At 39.2% G+C, this 18,790-nt stretch overlaps 1 protein-coding gene across 3 annotated transcripts in view; it reads left to right on the top strand.

Moving 5' to 3' along the window:
• Nucleotides 1-18,790, top strand: part of EDRF1 (erythroid differentiation regulatory factor 1) — a 43,850-nt gene that overhangs the window by 8,957 nt on the left and 16,103 nt on the right. Inside the window, exons 4-16 of one of the 3 annotated variants that reach the window (XM_019556044.1) lie at nt 1,420-1,545; nt 2,012-2,136; nt 2,565-2,724; nt 5,611-5,712; nt 6,008-6,129; nt 7,271-7,382; nt 8,692-8,839; nt 8,925-9,033; nt 9,425-9,536; nt 11,756-12,016; nt 13,367-13,438; nt 13,575-13,725; nt 18,319-18,507. In XM_019556044.1, coding sequence (XP_019411589.1) covers nt 1,420-1,545; nt 2,012-2,136; nt 2,565-2,724; nt 5,611-5,712; nt 6,008-6,129; nt 7,271-7,382; nt 8,692-8,839; nt 8,925-9,033; nt 9,425-9,536; nt 11,756-12,016; nt 13,367-13,438; nt 13,575-13,725; nt 18,319-18,507 — 1,789 coding nt within the window. The remainder of the gene's footprint in view (nt 1-1,419; nt 1,546-2,011; nt 2,137-2,564; nt 2,725-5,610; nt 5,713-6,007; nt 6,130-7,270; nt 7,383-8,691; nt 8,840-8,924; nt 9,034-9,424; nt 9,537-11,755; nt 12,017-13,366; nt 13,439-13,574; nt 13,726-18,318; nt 18,508-18,790) is intronic. The other 2 variants (XM_019556047.1, XM_019556045.1) reach the window with 2 other exon arrangements.

The raw sequence follows: 18,790 nt of genomic DNA, 5'->3' as shown, positions 1-18,790 counted from the left end.
ATTTGGCTGTGTGAGAGAATCAACTGAAGATGAAGCCCCCTGCTTTTTTTTATCTTGACAATTAGGGTATAATACATTTTCAAATCCATTGCTTATGACAGGTCTGTTCTGTTACTCTTGCAGGAACACTATCACAAGATGTCAGTTGTCTGCAAACATGTATTGAAAGGCTTTCAGAAATCCAGTATTTCTGAGAGAATCTTTAGGGAATGTATTGCACTTATGCTTACATTGAAAAATCTAATGTTTGGGTTTAGTATTATCTACATTCCAATTATGTAATTAAAATATATATTTTTTTCAGTGGTGGTACTATGCAATAGCATTTAAACCTGGAATTCTCTCTCCCCCTTGCCCCCCATGACCCTCATTATTTATTTTGGTTCCATAACAAAATGTCACTTGCCACCTTTGATCAACTTCCGTGTCAACCTTCATCATCCATTTGTTAAATTTTTCAGGCAAAACAGCTTCATGTATTCTTTCATGTCCTGTGTTTTTGGAGGCATTTCTTGCAGACACTCTCAAAGCTATCATTATCCTACTTCAAATTCTTTCTTAATCTCTCCAGCTCCCCTTTTACCCTGCAAAAATTTGGTAACTGCTAGCCTGCTCGAGCTCAGAGACCTGCTACCCACCTTGCTGAGCAATATTGCTTTAGTAATTTCCCTTGTGCCTCCTGATCTGTATGTCTGTAGCCGTATGTTATCCGTTGTATATTTGTGGTGGGGGTTTGAAGGTCTTGTTCATTTGTTTGTTTTTGGGGGGTTTTTTTTCCATCCTGGTACAATGGAGTCTTGATCTGCCCAGAAATAATAAGGAAAGGAACCTACAGTTAAAGTAGTAGTAACCTGACTAGTGGTAATTTGTGTGGTGACAGCTGATATCAGACTTTGGGGGAGGGGGTTGGGGGGGGTTGTTTTTAACAATTTACTACTTATATAGGAATGATCATTCAAACTGAAAGATGAGTGCAGGCAAGCAGTGAATTAGAGTTAGAAGTCATTTGCTTTTAATGGTCCGCATCTTCTGTATTAAAATTGGAACATATCAGGCAGCGGCTTCATTTTCTAGGCAGGTGACAGACTCAGTCTGGTATATGTTTGCCGAACACTTTGGGGCAGCCCGGTGCATAACAGCTGGGCAGAAAAGTGAAAAGAAGCTTAAGAAGGAAAATTGAAGATGTGCTTCATGTCCATCAGTGAATAGAGGCACAGAAAAAGACCTTCCTGAAAGGCTAGTTCTAACGAGCAGTGTTGGAGAGCTGACTGAAGGCCTAAAAGTCAATGATTTATAAGAATCTTATGCAAAAAGTGATGGCGCTTTTTGCTGGTTGTATATTTGTGTTCATGTTTGAAGAATCATTTAATTCTGTGGTTATGGGGGATATAATTTTTTTTTTGTTTTTCCCCCTCCAAGAACATTAAAAAACTCCTGAAGATACCATATAGCAAGTCACATGTGAGCATGGCAGTACACCGTATTGGACGAACCCTTTTACTGGATGAATTAGATATTCAGGAGCTCTTCATGAGATCATCCCAGGTTACTCTTTTTTTGAACATTTTTGGCCCCATGGTATATTTATTTCAAGTACAGTGTTGTCAGCAAAAGTGTGGCATCTGTGTCAGAATTGCTAAGGACATGGTGTGCTATCATTTGTAGCAATTGGAGAAAAAACACCAAATTCAGTGAAAGGTTAGATACCTTCAATGAAAGGTCAGGCGAAGGCGCTATGTCTTTCCACCGTCTCATTTTAATAACTTGCTTGCCTATTTCACAAATCTTTTACTCAATCTCTTACTGTGGCATGTGTCTATAGATTAAATGATTTCATAGTTTACCTATGAAGGTACAGGTGTGATAATTTAAATATATTTTAATAGATAATATTTATTTTAAAAAAATGTTCCATTTTATGGGGGATGTTTATTTTTAACTAAATATTTGATCTGGTTGTTATGATCTAGTTTTAGCTGAAGTGTTTTTCACATTTATTTATCCTGCTTAGACAGGGGATTGGACCTGGCTAAAAGAATTCTACCAAAGACTAATAGATCAGAAGTGGCAACGAAAGAAGAAAAGTAAAGAACACTGGTACCATAAGGCTATACTTTCAAAGTTTTTATATTACAGGTAGTTTGATCATGATATTGTTTGAATAAGTTTTGAGTTGTGTCCTAACTTGATTCACTGTATTTAAACAGATATTGAAAAACAGATTAGTTATTTCTTGCTTTTGCCTAAAAAAAGAAAACCCAGAGAGGATATGGTTTTAAGACTATTACACTAATACATTTTAGTATCTGATGAATTTTGGTGTCTTCTATAGCTTACTTGAAGATAAGTTTCAGGGCTTTTCTCTCAGTGAATAAATAATTTGAAAGGATTTTAACATGATCCTAGACACCTCCCTTGTTATTCATAAGCTTCTTAGTGTTTATACAAAAAAATGCCTTTTTGTTTCTATTCTCTGTAAAAGTAAAATCACATACAATATCAATGATATTTGATATCTGGCTTTATTTTGATTCTTGACTTAACTTCTAATATCTTTGTGCCAGCATTAATGGCGATGGAGCTGCTCAGCCTGTTCCTTCCACTGCAGAAGAACATCAAGAAGTTCCAGCCCCAGATGAGAGTGGTGAAGCAGGAAGGGCTTCTTGGCCCGCCCCTTTTGAAATGCCTACTTCAATATCTGAAGATCCAGGTGCTTCTAACCAGGTTAGCAAGGATTAAATTTTAATTAAGAAGCCTATGTTTTTATAGAAAGAGATTTAATTTTGATGCTTATGAAAGCTCTTGAACTGTAGTAGTTGAAATATTTTATTCAAAGAAGCAAGAAGTGAGGTATAGAAGGAGACTTGTTCCTTTAGCATTTAAAAAGAATCTCTTTTGTTTTCTTTGAGCAGCAGTACATATTGCTAAATGAGGGATCAGAAACAAGGCCTTATTTGACTAAAAGCTAGTAAAGAGTCTTAACTTGCCATAACTGTGGCTCCACTTATTGCTGCTGGTCATATTAAATCAGAATACAAAATGCCCGTATAAATATAACTTGAGGACTGGTCTACAGGTACAGGTAAAGGTGCAATGGGATCTAAGGAGCAATCAACATAATCGCGCCTCCTGCCTTGCCATACATGCATGGCAGGAGGTGTGATTGTGGGATCATGCATTAGATCCCTTTGTGCCTTACAGTTGGTGCAGGGCAGCCTGGGATCACGATCCTGGGATCCCCCTGTACCGGCTCTTGTGGCTACAAGCCCCACAGCTGTCATCAGCTGTGAGCCCCACAGCCATCATCGGTTGCAGGGCTCTCAATGGGGGGGGCAGCATCATTGTGGGGTTCACAGCGGGAAGAACAGTGTTGGCTCCACAGGGCTCATGGGCCGTAGGGCTCACAGGTGGTGCCACTGTCCCCGCAGCATTCTCTGCACTGCCCCTGCTGCAGGCCCCACACAGTACAAGGCTTACAGGAGGATGGGGATGGTGGGGTGGGGGAGGGCACAGTGTTCTCACTGAAAGCCCTGTAGCTGATGAGGCTCACAGCAGTGTAGTGTTAGGAACACTGATGCAAACCTTATCAGCTGCAGGCCTCGCAGTGGGTGGTACTCCCCTGTGACTGAAAGCCCCTCAGTTGATGGGACTCCCAGCTGCAGGGGAGAACTTGGCTGCGCTTTCAATTAATTTAATGTCGTGATTACAAGAAGTTACATAGTTATTAAGTGTTTTGTTGTGGAATAATTTTGTAGCTTATTGTTAGTCTATTACACCATTCACTGGTTGAACGTGTAGCTGGGTGACATCTTGAAGTGTGTTTTAACTGTTTAGTCATGCCTTGTGAACATCTAGAGGGGGGCTGAATGTCCTGCTTGGTCACAAAAGTAAAGTATAGGAAAGGCTGAGGAACAGAATAATTTTTTTCTACGTTGTGTTACAGTACTATGGTGAAGTTTGCTGAGGTTAAAAAGTGAAAATCTGAATTTTCATGTTTCTTGATTTCTTTTGGTGATAACAAAATACTAGAAGAACTTCTATTTTGACAATTTATAATGGTCATAGTGCAAAAACAGCTCTTTCACTTGTTTCCTCTGTTGCTTCCAGACAACTTCTATTTTAGTCCTTTTTTGTGCTCTTATGAGGATGTTCTAAGACTTGATGATCCTCGTCAGAACTGACAAGCGCTGGAATGGATGGACGTGATGTCTCGGAATACTTTGTCATGTCTTAGTTCATATCATTCTTATTTCTGATGCAAACATCCAGCTTCCTGAAGCAAAATTATAGTGCTGTAATAACTGTGTTGAAGAACAAGTGTGCTAAATATTCCCCAAATCAATGTCTGTGGGCAGTTATAGCTAGTGTCAAAATTTAGTCTTTTCGAATATATTTATCAAAAATACCTAGAAATATTTCCTTTATAGCCATTAATTTATTAAGAGGAATAGATTCCATGACTACACAAAAAGAGATTAAGTTAGTGCTCCGGGAAAAAATTTCCAAAATCATTCAAACAGCATATACAAATACCTACTTTTTGATGAAATATTTTCAGAGAGGAGTAGGAAGTTAATGATATTGATTACCTCTCTGCAGGTTCCTCTGAATTTATATGCAGTCAGTCACATGTATTTTGTTAATACTGCAGACTCTGGTACTTGTTGTTTACTAAGAGACCAAAGGAGAAATGGACTTGTTGCATGCATGCTTTCTGCCAACCAGGAGACAGGTTTTCTTTCTTGTTGCTGCAGTCTTGGACTTTTGGGTGAATCATGTATTGGAATAGGTTTCCTGAAGTCAGTGGGACCTTATAACTCTTGTGTTTAGAGTAGCCCCGTAATTTCACTACTTCTGTAAACATTGGTTGAGATTTTTTAGTAAATCATTTTTTCAGTAAATAAATATTGTTATGCTTATATTAAAATGCTAATTATTTCTCAGCTGGCTGCAGGTAGTACCACTAACTGGGACAATCAAGGTGTCAAAGTTATTCTTCCACAATTACCAAGAAAAAAGCAGCCTCAAAAGACATTTCAGTTTCAACAACTTTTATTCACAAGGAAGCTATATTTTGCATGGTTTTGTAAAGTTTTACACGCTTTGAATCGGAAGCGCATCTCATGGCCTGACTGGCCATAGACATAATACTCTTCTTCCACCTTTACAGGTATTCACGCAGGCTAGGCTTTGATACAAAAAACATGCATGTTATGTTCTGTAGTGGTGATCTTCATTGATCAATAAATCCTCTGTTCTGAGGTTGTTTTAGTGTGATACTGTCTCAGGGATACCAGATTTATTTTTCTTTCCTTTTGCTTTTAAATTATGTGCTTTGAAAGATTAAACTAATATTTCTTGCATACATATAATGGCTAGCTGGCAAAAAACTACGTACCAAAAGGTTTGATACAATAGCTACACTAATGAAGAAATTAATTAAATCACTGGCTGTATAGTTCTTTATATTGCCTGTATACATTAAATAAATGAAAGTAGGAGTAAAGGTTTTTGCTACTTGTGCTTCCACTGTTTAGGATATACACTTTTAAGTGGCCTAATTTTACCTTGGCAGCAGAATCATTCCTTATATCCTTGTGCTTTTCACAGGGAAGTGTGCCTCTTGAACCCTCATATATAGTGGGGCATGTGGCCTCAGCCCCCAAAGAACAAAATCTGACTACTTTGTTCAATGACGGGGAAAACAGTCAGGTATGCTATATGTGGAATCTGAGCTGATGCACATAACCCCAAGTTTAATAACCCATTTAAAATTTGGTCTAAATTGAAGATGAGAGAGAGAGAAAGATTTGATCCCTTTTAGAAATAGCTTTTGTGGCATCTGTGATCTTGATCTTTTAATTTACTGTGACTGTATAGCATAGTTTTTATGTGCTGTCCTTTATTTGCGCTTTTTTCATCTTGCTTACTCATAAACTGCAGATTGTAATGGAAGAAAAAATAAATGGATGGATTATTTATAGATACTTTTTTTTTTCCAATGAAGGGTCTTAAAAATGACTTTGTTCGAAACATCTTGTGGACCTTTGAAGATATTCATATGTTAGTAGGATCAAATATGCCTATATTTGGAGGTGGAAGATACCCCGCTGTAAGCTTGCGTCTCAGGTAAAATTTTTAAACTAACGCAGCATGTGTCCCAAGTGAAACTAATCTTCTTTAGTTTCTGTATTTGGTTGTCTGTATCTTTCTGGGTAACTGATTTGTTTATCTGCAGTTAAAAGATTATCTTAATGCATTTGATCAATATTGAAGTGGTAATGGTGTCATAAGATGTTTAAAAAGAGTAAGGATGTCCCTGTGCTTATAACACTGCCCTGGGATTCCAAGTTGCTTTAATTCTGTGTTTGATTCTGCCCTGGGCTTCTTTTTGTTCTGGTTCTTATGTGACTGGTTAAGCCCAATAGGGCCTGTTTTGTTTTACTTGTTTTTATTTTATTTATTTAGTTTGTTTATTTAATTGATTTATTTATATCCAGAGGTATCATCTGGTTGCAGCTTTTAACTTTCAGTTGGGGTTGCTGGTATTACACCCTTCTGAAAATTGGGCTCTTTTAATCTTACTGTACGTTACACCTACTTGTAACAGGATGAAGCGATATTTTGGACACGGGTTGTGAAGGCAGAACCTCTTAATAACTGTGAGGTGTTCAAATACCACAATATATGTTATAGTTCTGGTTTACTATTAATGAGTAGCTGATGATCTGTTTGATGTTGTAGTATATTTCTTACTGCTGGCACCTTCTGCCTATGCAAAGAAGGGTGGACAAAAAGTTGGAGCTCTGCTGGCATAACTGATCAAGAGATGCCCAAGATTCACATAGCTGGGATGTTACCAGTGCAGAAAAGTGATTTGGCAGAACTGTGAAAGGAAGTTTATACTAAAATTGATTTCTAGCTAGTGCCATTTCCTCCTTTATTTTCATAGACACGCAACTTGATGATAAAATGGGCTGAAATACACAAGTTTTGCAGGGACATTCATATATCGCTGTAAGAATAACTCGTGCCAATATCAAAAAATATCAATATAATTCCCACTGGAGCACTCTTAAAGTGTAGTTGTAGTAAAAAACAGTCACTTTCTTAAAAGTTGTTCCTATTATCAATCTTCTGAAGCCTGAATGACTAATCTCTTAAAATGTTTCTCTTCATTAGTGATCAAAGAGAATTTTCAGGAAATGTGCCCTGATTCTTTTAAAAAAAAATAAAAATTGGTCTTAATGCTGGAAATATTCTGTTGCAGGGATAATAACAAGCCAATAAATGTGCTAACAGGAATTGACTATTGGTTGGATAATCTAATATGCAATGTTCCAGAGCTTGTGATGTGCTTCCATGTTAATGGAATTGTTCAGGTATGGTCTAACATCTTTCAGGATGTCCACTTTTTATCAGTTCTTTGATCAGTGCAACTTCTTCATGCTTAATAGACCTGTTTTATGGTGAGGGACTAAGCAGTGGCTTATCATTAGTAATGATTCTTGTAACTTTTATTTGAGAATCTGAAATACCTCCATCACATGCAGCTAGCTTGTAAATTTGGCTGAGAAAAAGCCTTGGGGCTAGAGATGTGCTTTCTTGTTGAAATTATGTACAGGTACAGCTAAGTTTGAATACAAGTGTCTCCTGCTGCCAGCTAGTAAATATAGTTTTGTACTCTTTTGGGCAAGAACTCTGCTCTAGATGTTTGGAGATTTGTCTTGCTAGAAGTGTATAGTTAAGGCATTGTTAATTGTATGTAACAAAACTTATATAGTCTTCCATCAAAACAAACGGTGCTTAAGAAATTACATCTAAAATATTAAATACTGAAAATTCAAACACTTGCACATGTGTTACGATAGTGTATACTTATTGCTTTCCTCCACAGGATCCCTGCCTCATTTAGTGCATGGATGGACACATGGGAGCCAGAAGTAAGATTTGCCCAAACAACTGTGGCTCTTGCACATCTTAGCTTTTAAGGGCCTGAATTCACAAGCTAAATGCTGTTTTACCATCTTGTATTTTAGTCTGTGCTTTATTTTGTAGTAATCCCTTAGAATCCCTTAGAAGCTAGCTGGCTTGGGAAGCATCATGTTTGGAGCATCACTCCAGAATCATTGTAAACTTTTTCTACAGATTTGAAATGTTGAATTATAAAGAGATCTTGGACATTAGTCTGTTTGCATATATTTATTTTCTATTTTGTAGTAGGTTTATGGCTCCACCACATACTTGATACAGACTTTCATTTTAGTAGCAGACTTTCATTTTAGTAGCATCACTAAGATGACAAAGCCTTGCTAACTAGGTTGGACTGTACTTTCTGCAATCTGTTCAGTATGTTCACACTCATTGTGTCATTGTTTTGTTGTGATTACTATGTTTATTAAATGTCAGAACTTCAGAATTTAATTCGTTAGAATCAAGCCTAAAGTCTTTTTCTTAAATCAGTCAAAGAAACCAAATTAAAATCCAGTAGTCTTAAAATAATAAAATTAAGTTACGTGGGGAACGTGTGACAAACATTAACTTCAAAGCTCATAATTACAGTATGTGATGTATGACTCTTAGCAAACTGACAGGTGATACAATTTATCAGGTGACTGAAAAAGAAACTGTTTACAGAATCATCTTTTAATACAGCTTTTTCAGTGCTTCATTAAAATATTTTTTATGCAGAAGTATGAAATGATCAAGACAGAAGATATTCCCAATTTAGAAAACTCCAATTTTTCTACCAAAGTGATAAAGGATATTGCTCAAAATATTTTATCTTTTCTGAAATCTAATTGTACCAAAGAAGGACATACTTACTGGCTATTTAAGGGTAAGAAGTTTCTTGATTTAGTTTAATGAAGTGCAAAAATCTGTATATTGCCAGGTTGGTTGATTGAAAAATCTTACCTTTTCAGCAAGTGGAAGTGATATAGTAAAATTGTATGACCTCACCACTCTTTGTGAAGAAACAGAAGACAAATACCAAAACCCTTTCACGATGCCAGTGGCAATTCTCCTGTATAAGTAAGTGTTTCTTACAAAAATGATAATGGTTGTTGCAGCATTTACATTGGCACTTATGTACCTTTTTGAAATCGCAAACTGTAGGTACTCTTTCCATTAATTAAAAAATGCAATTCTAAAACCATTATAAAAATTGGTACAGCAGCATATTCATTCCCCTCGTGCATTTGGTAGCAGGTAGCAAAATTGTGTTAAGCCAAATGAAAAACTGCTCTCTGGTACCTGAGTTCTTTCCAAAATTATTTACAAAAACTTGGGCTTTGTGGAATATTTATGCAAGAAAATGAGGAAAAGAAAAGCTTCTGCAAAATGATCCTTTTGTCCTACAAAAGATACAATTTGATTGTTTTAATTGGATACAATTTGATTATTTTGTTTTTGTTTTTTCCAGGGTTGCCTGCAATATGATGTTGAAGAAGAACCAGAACAAAAAACACTATGGCACTATTAGAACATTACTTCTTAATTGTCTTAAGTTACTGGATAAAGGCAGACATCCTCAAGTAAGGATTACTTGCTTAACATGTATAGAATAGAAATTGTGGCTCTGTTCCCACTTTCAGTTGATACCTCTAGAGTTCTGTGCAGTACCTTCTTAAAAAAAGATAACCAAATTACTGCTCTCCTGTGCCAGGGCATTTATATCTTATTTGTGAAACAGTTCTGGACTGAAGATGCAATGTGAAATGTGCTAGCTGACCCTCATTTTTCTGAGGTCAAATCATCAGTCTCAATCTAAGATGTTTTTGTGATCGTATTTGAGCGTTAACCATTTGGCAATGCTTCCTCCAGAGCAAGATTAGGGGTCCCAGTTGTGTTGAGCTGATACTGTTTCAAATAGCTCCTGCTTCTGTTTCCATTCTAACCCAAACTAAAGCTAGTTGTGCTGTGGAGCGTTGGTCTACTCCCAAAGAAAGGCAGCTGGCTTCAGAATTAGGGGAGGCCAGGCAGGGAGGTGTGTTGTTTTTTTGTTTGTTTGTTTGTTTTAAGGTATCTAATGCCTGACAAATTGAGAACTCTGTGGTCTAAAAATGGTAAGTTTTATCAGTCTAATGCACAGCTACCAGTCTGTGAAGTGTTTCTAATCTAAGGACCTCAAAGGTAGAATGGTATAATGGGTTATGCTGTGGAAGTTATTTATTTTAGCTTTTGTGGACCGTGCTAAAATCTGCAAAGGTAAAATTTACAGAGAAACTATTTTAGAAAGTGTTTTGAGACTCAAACTGTAATTTCACTTATTTTTTGCAGCTTTTTGCCATAGATCAGCAGTGTCAAACCAGGCTGGATCCTGGCCCTTTGCAGGCCGGATTTGTACCTGCCTCTGATTGTAGGGTGGTCAGCAGCAGCATCCCACTATGTCAGCTCAAGGAGCCATGGGATTTAACATAGCTGTTGCTTGCTCCTCTGCCACTGAAATGCATCCCCAGTAGGGCTTCATGTCCTAAATGGTGGGCCCTGCTCTGCTCCCCAATTCCTAACCCTTTCAGGAACTCTGCTGGCTACACTTGGTTACTCTGGTCACATTTAGTTACTTCAGAGGTGCAATCTGGGAAAAGTTGTGGGAGAGCCTGATAACTGGGAAGGTAGGAAGCAGTAGGGGTCATAAGAGGTGCCTATACACGTGCTTTAGGGTGGGGGGCATTTTAATTAAAGTGGCTCCTGGAGAGCCATTCTACTTAAAGCCCCAGCCTCATGTGTATTTGGTGTCCCATGTTTCAAAATGGTGACCCAGGTGCTTGAACTAGAGCTTGTTCCAGTTTTAGTTAAAGCACCCCTGCTGCCGTTTTGAAACATGGGACACTGAATACATGTGACACTGCAGTATGCTGGAGCTTTCTAATTAGACTCAATCAAGTCTGTTCCAATGCATTGTAATTGGAACGTTTTGGAGCACGTGTATAAGCACCCAGGGAGCTGTCCTTTGCTGCTTAATACTGGGTCTTTGGGCTGGAACTCAGAGGTGAAGATGGGTCTGGATTCCCCTATTCCATGGGTAGACGGGGATATATCCCTGGAAGTCAAGAGGGAGGAACTAATGAGTCTCAAGCTGGGTATTATAGTTCTCTGGATTGTGATTTTGAACTTTTACATTTACATTTACCCTTGAGAGAGGTGAGAGCTGAACTTCTGTGGATGGGATGGAATAGGGGTAATAAAGACTGCAACGCTGGGCCCAGCCACGAGGTGTCATTGTGGGCACTAAACACACCATGTGGTAGCACTGTCTTTCAATAGGAAAGGTCCTTTTTAAATCTAACGTTTCAGTGTTTCTTCATAAGATTACTATAGTGCAGATTATCCATGTGATGCGCACACATGCTCAGAACCATTTGGACTGTCACAATAAAAGTCACATAATATTGAAATGACTAAAAGCTATTAAAGGAATGAAAATTTAGAAGATTCCAGTCGCCAAGCAGCTGTAAGTTTACTTGTTTTCATACAGAAAGACAAAACAAAAAAATCACAGGATGTTAATATCCACATTGTGACATTTCTTTTGTGTTAGTCATGTCTCTTAAAGCCTATCAAATATCTGGTTAAAGATTTTGCAGATAGTGGTAATGTTTTGTGGGTAGATCCACTGGCCGCATCTCTAAATTTGTTTCTTAAGTCTAATAATGTAAAGAATCCAAAATTCAATTTAAACTGCCTAGTTAAAAACTTGCTGATAACTCACAGCACCGTGAAATTTTCTAAAACACTTCTTCTCTCTTTTAAGATTATTGCTTCAGCGAATTACATGCTCTCAGAGCTTTTCCAGTTAGATGAGCCTAAAAAAGAAGAAAGCGCAGCGTTTCCTTTAAATGGGAACTCTGATGAAAGTTACAGTGAAGAGGAAGAAGAAATGCCGGATAGTGATGAAAATGGTTCCTACAGCACCAGCTCTGATCCTCCAGATGACAATAAAGCAGTAGCTATAATCAAATCAGTTGGAGAATTATCAGTACCAGAAAAATATAAATCTATCCATCGGATAAGAGTAAGCTATTGAAGTTGTCCTGAGTTTTAAAACAAAGCTTTATGTGAGCATGGTGTTACTTGTGTTGTCAAAAAATATAGTTAGTTTTTATTTGTGTCTTTTAAAAAAAAAAATATTTTAAAACATTTTTATGTCACTAAGTATTTATGTATTTCAGGCTAATGGAGACGTGTTTAAAAAAAGAAATGTGTTGTATGAAGTGTTCGCAATAAAAATCATCAGACCAAATTGCAGCTGTCTAGATTTTAACTCCATCTAAGTATTAGTCAGTTACTTTGTTGTGCGCTTGCATTCCTGGAACAACAACTTAACAATTAAGTGTGGAGAGAGGCTACTGGACATTACCTACCCCAAATCCATGGAAATATTGTTACTCCCCACCTGACTCCGTCTTCTTCCAGCTGCCAAAACTTGGCAGCCTGATGACTTTTTGAAAGTGTGCCAGCATAGAGGCAATTTTGAGGGATGATATACTGCCCTACTTATCTGTATGGAAAGCAAATTTGATTGGTCAGCTCTGACCATAACAGTGTCAGGATGGACCTCAGTTTATACTGTTGTCAAAAAGTTGACTGGTGTATGCTTCCTTAATCTGTATGCGAGAGAGAATGTATGTTGGTTACTATCGGATTTCTTCACGATCGTTTGTCCAGAACTCTCTGAAATAATGCAGAATTTTGTCATTTAGCTTCCAAGTGTTAAGCATTTCATTTAGTCTCTAAATTGTTCATTAACTTATGTTAGTATGCCTTTTGTTTAGCTGCTCAACCACTACTCTTCGGCTACATCTAGATAGATGAAAAGGGTTGACAGTTTTACTTGTCTCTGTGCCAAAAAACTGGGATCAGTATTTTGTAGACTGTTCATCAGAAATGCCGATCATCACAGCACAATTCTATATTCCTTTGAGTATATGATGCACCTTCTTAAAACCAGATTTCTCTAAAAATGGTCCATCTTGAATTTAAGTTAGAAAATAAATCGGTGACTGTTTATGTACACCATTGAGGTTATATGCTGGTAAAGTCTTTATTTGTTGGGGGGGGCATTTCTTAAATTGAGAGTCAAAATTTGGAAGCAACTTAATTCAAGAATATGGAAGGAATATGGCAAGTATAGTGCTTGATCAGATTGAGATCATCATTTAGTTGAGCAGCACATAAAGTTTGCTAGTATTTCCAATACTGGCTGAAGTAGAGGGGGAAAATATTTATGTTTTTGGTACAATCTAGAATGCAACATGCTCTAATATTTAGATTTGGTTAACAGGCTACAGTAAACACCAATAAATTGGCTTCTGTCTTACAGCTGTCTTCATTTTCTAAGCTTTTTTTTTTTTTTTCTTTTAAGCCTAGTTGTGCATTTCCTGTTTGCCATGACACGGAGGAGCGCTGCAGGCTAGTGCTCAGCTATGTTTTGGAGGTAACTATTCATTTTAAGTATTTCATAATGTCACGAAAAAATGTCTTGATAAAGTATGGGTTTTGGCACATTCCAGCTTTATTTATCTTCAAAGTAAATACTAGTAATGAAAGCCTTTTTTTTTTTTTTTTACAAGGGCTTGAAATCTGTTGATAGCAGCATTAAAAGAGAAGGTGATCTTCCTGCAGCTGACCCCAACACCCCAATCCCATTAAAATACGAAGATGAATCCACAAGTGGTGGCCCTGAGTGTCTGGAAAAACAGATGGCTTTGTTTTTAGACAAAAGTAAGCTGAATTGTTGTGCAAATAAGACCTTTTCATTGGCACAGCTACTTTTATTTTGATTGTCACAACAATGTACTTGTAGATTGCTAATTGCACTATGTATCAAAAAAGAAAAGAGTATTGCACACAAGTAAAATTAGAGAATATAGGCCTTTTCTTTTAAATATGAAATAGGACAGTTTGGGTTATTTATTTTTATAGTTGGTATTTAAGTTTACTTTATGTTTAGATGTGATTTGCCACTACTTTCATAAACAATATCTTTGTATATTCCTTGTAAACAGAAATGCATTGCTCTCTTTAGAGATCTTTTCTTAAGCAAATCATATTTTTTTTGTCACTTGGAGGATTTATCTTCATAGGACTAAGGCTGTATTTTTGGCAGTCATTATTTTAGTATTGACATCATTGCTATACTAGACACAAAGGCAGTCCATGCCCAGTTTATCAGCAAGCAAAATGTTAACTGGTTTATTCTTTTTTCGTGTTGCAGTTCTTCTTCCCTTTGTGGAAGAACAATAGGAAACACTATGCTTGAACAAAAGTTCCCAGCCTAGAGTTACTCTCTTGTCATGCTGTTCCTTAAAGGCAGTGGCATTAATTGGTTTTGGAAAGAGAGAGCTCTTCCTTTTCAACCCAGTTTTTCAACTCAATGTTTAGAGGGCTCTAACTGTATAAAATTACAGTACACAAATGCCTAATAATTGTTACAAGGGTGCTTATTTTCTCTTTGATGTGGATTTAAAATATAATTTGGTATTGAAGTTTCCTTCATTAATACATGCAGTGAAGTTGAGCAGGCTGCTAAGTTGCATGTGTTCTGGGAGCTAAAAATGGCAAGGTATGTTTAATGAGGGAAGTTTCTCTTTTTAGGTACCTTTCCTGAGTTGAGTTTTATTGGTGGGGGGGCTTCCACTTTTTTTTTTTTAATGTAGCTTTAAATAGCAGATTCCCCATTAAATGGAGCAGTAAGAAAATAATTGCCATGTAAAAGGAGGAAGAACAGTACAGGGCACAAAGTATCGCTCTTCTGTGCCAGCTCTCCCCCTATTTAGATGGGTTTGGGGTTTTTTAGTGCAGTCACTAGAGAATGAAGCCATAGAAGCAATATATTTGAATGAAAAGACATTTAAAATATTATGCTATTTCTTTTCTATATTATACTCAGTGGTATCACTTGGAAGTCAGGGACCTGGAGTAATGTAAATAATATTTTGGGTTTTTTTAAATCAATATTTGGTTCTAGAACTTGAGAATAAATGTGTCACCAAACAGCTACACTACCTTCTGAGCTAGGATAATCACCTGTGCAGGACATATGAAATCCAGTCTTCTCTTTCAGCGTTCGGTAGCTGTAGCAGAAATTTAGTTACACTTCTGTCTACCTGGAAGCTTTTGGGGGTACAGATATTTTCTTTAGACTGAATTTAAACCAGGGCGAAAATTCAAAGATCAGGGTGAAAATTTGGCTGTGTATAAGCATGCGTTCCTATTGGAAGAAATTTCTTCAGATAGAAAAATAGCCTATTAGCTGGACCCTGCAGTTGTTCCTCTGGTCCCATGGCTGGGGAGCTTCAAAGCAAAGCTCTCCAGTGTGGGGGCAATAGAGGGCAGCTCTCTGGGCAGAGGACACTTAATTGACAGCCTGTCTTCTCTTCTCCCTGCCTGGGAAGGAGGCTGCCTGTCAGGTGCCAGGTAGGTTCCAGCCCTGGGAGAATGCCATGCCCCCCCTTCTCTCCCCGCTCTTCTCACCAATCATTATTTTAATTGGCTGGAGGATGGTATTTTTTCGTGGTGGAAACCCTCCAGGTTTTCCCATGCAGGAGAATAGCCCCGCCCCTTGCACTTCTCTGGGCTGACTGAGAGGAGCACAGGGAGAGGGGAGAAAACTCAACTACTCTGACAAGGCTTCAGGAGCCTTGTCACTGAGACACCACATGCTGTGTTGCTCTGTGTTGACCCAGAGCAGTGCAGGGCCAGACGGGAGTGTTTTGCTGTGGTAACAAGGTTCCTGAGCCTTGTTCCTGCAGCATGGGAGCCTGACTCGCTTTGCCCTGCTCCAGGTCAGCTGGGGCACAAGGGAAGCTAGTGTGGGACTGGGAATTGGGTTTGGGGAAAGCCTCTATACACTGGGCTCCCAGCCCTTCTGGGTTTTAAATCGCCACCCCCATTGCTCAGTTGAGCAGCAGGGGAACAAGGGGAAGCTGGAGGGGCTGGGAGCCAGGCTTTCCCCAAGCCCAGCTCCTTGCCCCTTTGCCTTTTTAAATTGCCACCCCAGCCACCCAGCCCAGTGGTAGTGGGATGCAAGGGGAAGCTGGCATGGCTAAGACCCAGGCTCACAAGCCTAACTGCCAATTGCACTGGCTCTTCAATCACTGCCCTTGCCGTTCAGCTAGGGTGAGCGTGGGGAGGGAGGGGTGTACAAAGGGAAGCAAGCAGGGAGCTGTGATCCCTTCATTCAACTTGTGGTGCCTGGGAGCTGAGCAGAGAGGGTGGCTTGGCAAAGCCCTCGCCTGCCTCACACCAGAAACTCTCTGCTGTGAGAAGCAGGCAGGAAGCAGCTGGGGCTGCTCCTCCTGTTCTCTTCTGTTTGCAGGAGGAGGAGAGAGTTGTCTCTGTGCCTTTTCCAGACTGGGGTATCCCTAGTTTTGAGAAGGCATCAAGCCTTTCCCCCAGCCTCTGCTCCTTCTGGTCCCCAAGAGTTAAGCCAGGGGAAAGTATGCAGATATTCATCTCCCACAAGAAATTTTCCCAGGAGCAGTTTTAAACATGATTGTTCCCAAGTTATTTTTCTCGCAGAGCAGCCATTTCTGCCCTGAGTGAAAAAGCTTGGACTTCTATACACTTTTATGTATGTGACCTTTGCATCACCTTTTCCCCCCTTTCCTGCCCTCCCTTTATTGTTCCCATATTTTGTTCCTATGTTTTGTTCTACAAATTGTGTGTTGCATCTCCTAAGCCATTTCCCTTGCCTGGGTAAGAGAGAAAAATATGCTGTCCTCATGCAAAAAAATACACTGCCTCTACTCCAAGGAATGTGGGACAAAAAATACTGCTTGGGGCTTATCAACATAGTGTAAAGCCTCTGGGTTCAGTTCAAGAGCCTGTGCCCATAACGTCTAAAGCTAACAAGGCAACTTCTCTAGCTTGCAGCTGCAGAACACTCAAAGTTGCTTCGGTCCATACACTAAAGGCAGATACAGCTCACACAGTGAACAGTGGGCTATATCCACACTCCAAGACAAACAACCTACCAAGGAAAGGGAAGAGAGATAAAACATACTGTAAGTTGATTGCTAATAGACTGTGGAGCTGGAGTTAGCCCTGAGTTGTACTCAACATAGATATTTCTCCTTGGTCTGACTAGACTTAATGACTGTGCAGGTCTCTGCCATTTGTGTTCCAATTAAGTGATGTTTATTAGGGCTGTGCAAAGCTTTGGGTGGTGATTCGATTTGGAGATTTGGTCCAATTAGGTGGCCGAATCTCCAAATCTGAATTGAATCGGGACCAATTTAAAGGTCCGAATCGATTCAAAGCTGTCCGACTCTTTGGCAAAGATTTGGAGAGCTTTGATTCAGGCAGTCTCCGGTGGCTCCAGCAGGGAGCTGCAGCCACTCTGAGCTGGTAAGTACTAGGGGTGCGAGAGGGGGTTGTGGGAGGGGGGAGAGGACCATGGGGGGACCCCTGCTTTGCATTTGAAAACTTTTCTAACTTTATCCCAAACCATGCAGCTGGTCCAATAAAAAAAAAAAAAAAAATCTTGTCCCAAATAAATGCTTGCCTCAATGAATTCAGCGTGGCAGAGAGAATTCTTGCTGACATCTACTCTATGTCCTTGGTGATTCAAGTTGTGTCTGTACCAAATATTTATGCAAATGAAGAGACGGGTTAATAATGATGGGTCTGAGAGCCAGGCCCTTGGTTCACTTTTAGGTTTGAGCCTTATTTTCATGAAGGAATATTGTATGTCTGTCTGCTTTAAAGCCCCCTGAACTGGCAAAGCCAGGACTGGAACCTGTTTGACTCCATGCTGGTGGCACATTTTGCCTGGTTCCAGGTCTGCTCTGGCATCAAGGAAGCAGCCTCCATCAGGATGCATCTCCATCTGCTTATTTGAGGAAGACTTTCTGACAGAAGCTGGCTGGTGCATTTCCTCGAACTTGGGAACTGAGGAAGCCTCCAACTGTGGGCTGTTGTAAAGGGTGAGCTGCACCCTCAGTTTCAGCACACAGCAGAAATGCCACATTTGTCGATGGCTTCATCCCAATTTTGTTTGCTCTTAAATGTGAGAAGAACTGTATCAACCGGTAGGCCACTGGGTCTCAAAAGCTCTTTCAAACCTGCGTGCTTAGTTAAAATGATACCACCTATGGTAGTTCACCTTAGTCAAGTATCTTCAGATCACCAGATGGAAGTGCTAGAATTTTAAATGGGAAAATGTGATATAAAAATACAGAAGGTTGAATAAATCTACCTGTGCAGTACTGTAGGGTGATGGATTAAATGTTAGCCTATAAGCCAGTGAAGCCAAGTTTGACTCCTGGGCTATATTTCAAAATAAGATTTATTGATTTTATTTTTACATTACAGTGGGCTCATTTCAAAAGGGCAAACATTCCAGTCAGTCGGGAATGATTCCTGGATCCTGGCAGTATGAAATGAAACTGCATCTGATTCTGAAGTCATCGAGGGCTTACTATATTCTATCTGACGCAGCCATGAGTCTTCAGAAATACGGAAGAGCGTTACGGTACATTAAACTAGCTTTGCACTGCCATGGTAAGTTTTTGGAACTTACTACCAACCCCCCCACACTCTTCCTCACCATAAACTTGGTAGAACGTATAAAGTTGGATATGACCCTCTTCGTTGACAAAGTCAGTGGTATTTGAAAGGTGGAACCTGGCATACTAATTTCATAGATTTTCATAGACATTAGGGCTGGAAGGGACCTCGGGAGATCGAGTCCAGCCCCCTTCCCAAAGGGCAGGAAGTCAGCTGGGGTCATAGGATCCCAGCAAGATAAGCATCCAATTTACTTTTGAAGGTGTTCAATGTAGGT

The sequence above is a fragment of the Crocodylus porosus genome, unplaced genomic scaffold (genome assembly GCF_001723895.1).
Source record: "Crocodylus porosus isolate Cpor-Errol unplaced genomic scaffold, CroPor_comp1, whole genome shotgun sequence".
Lineage (NCBI taxonomy): Eukaryota > Metazoa > Chordata > Crocodylia > Crocodylidae > Crocodylus > Crocodylus porosus.
Note: the sequence above shows the minus strand (reverse complement) of the source record. Positions and strands in the feature narration are given on the sequence as shown.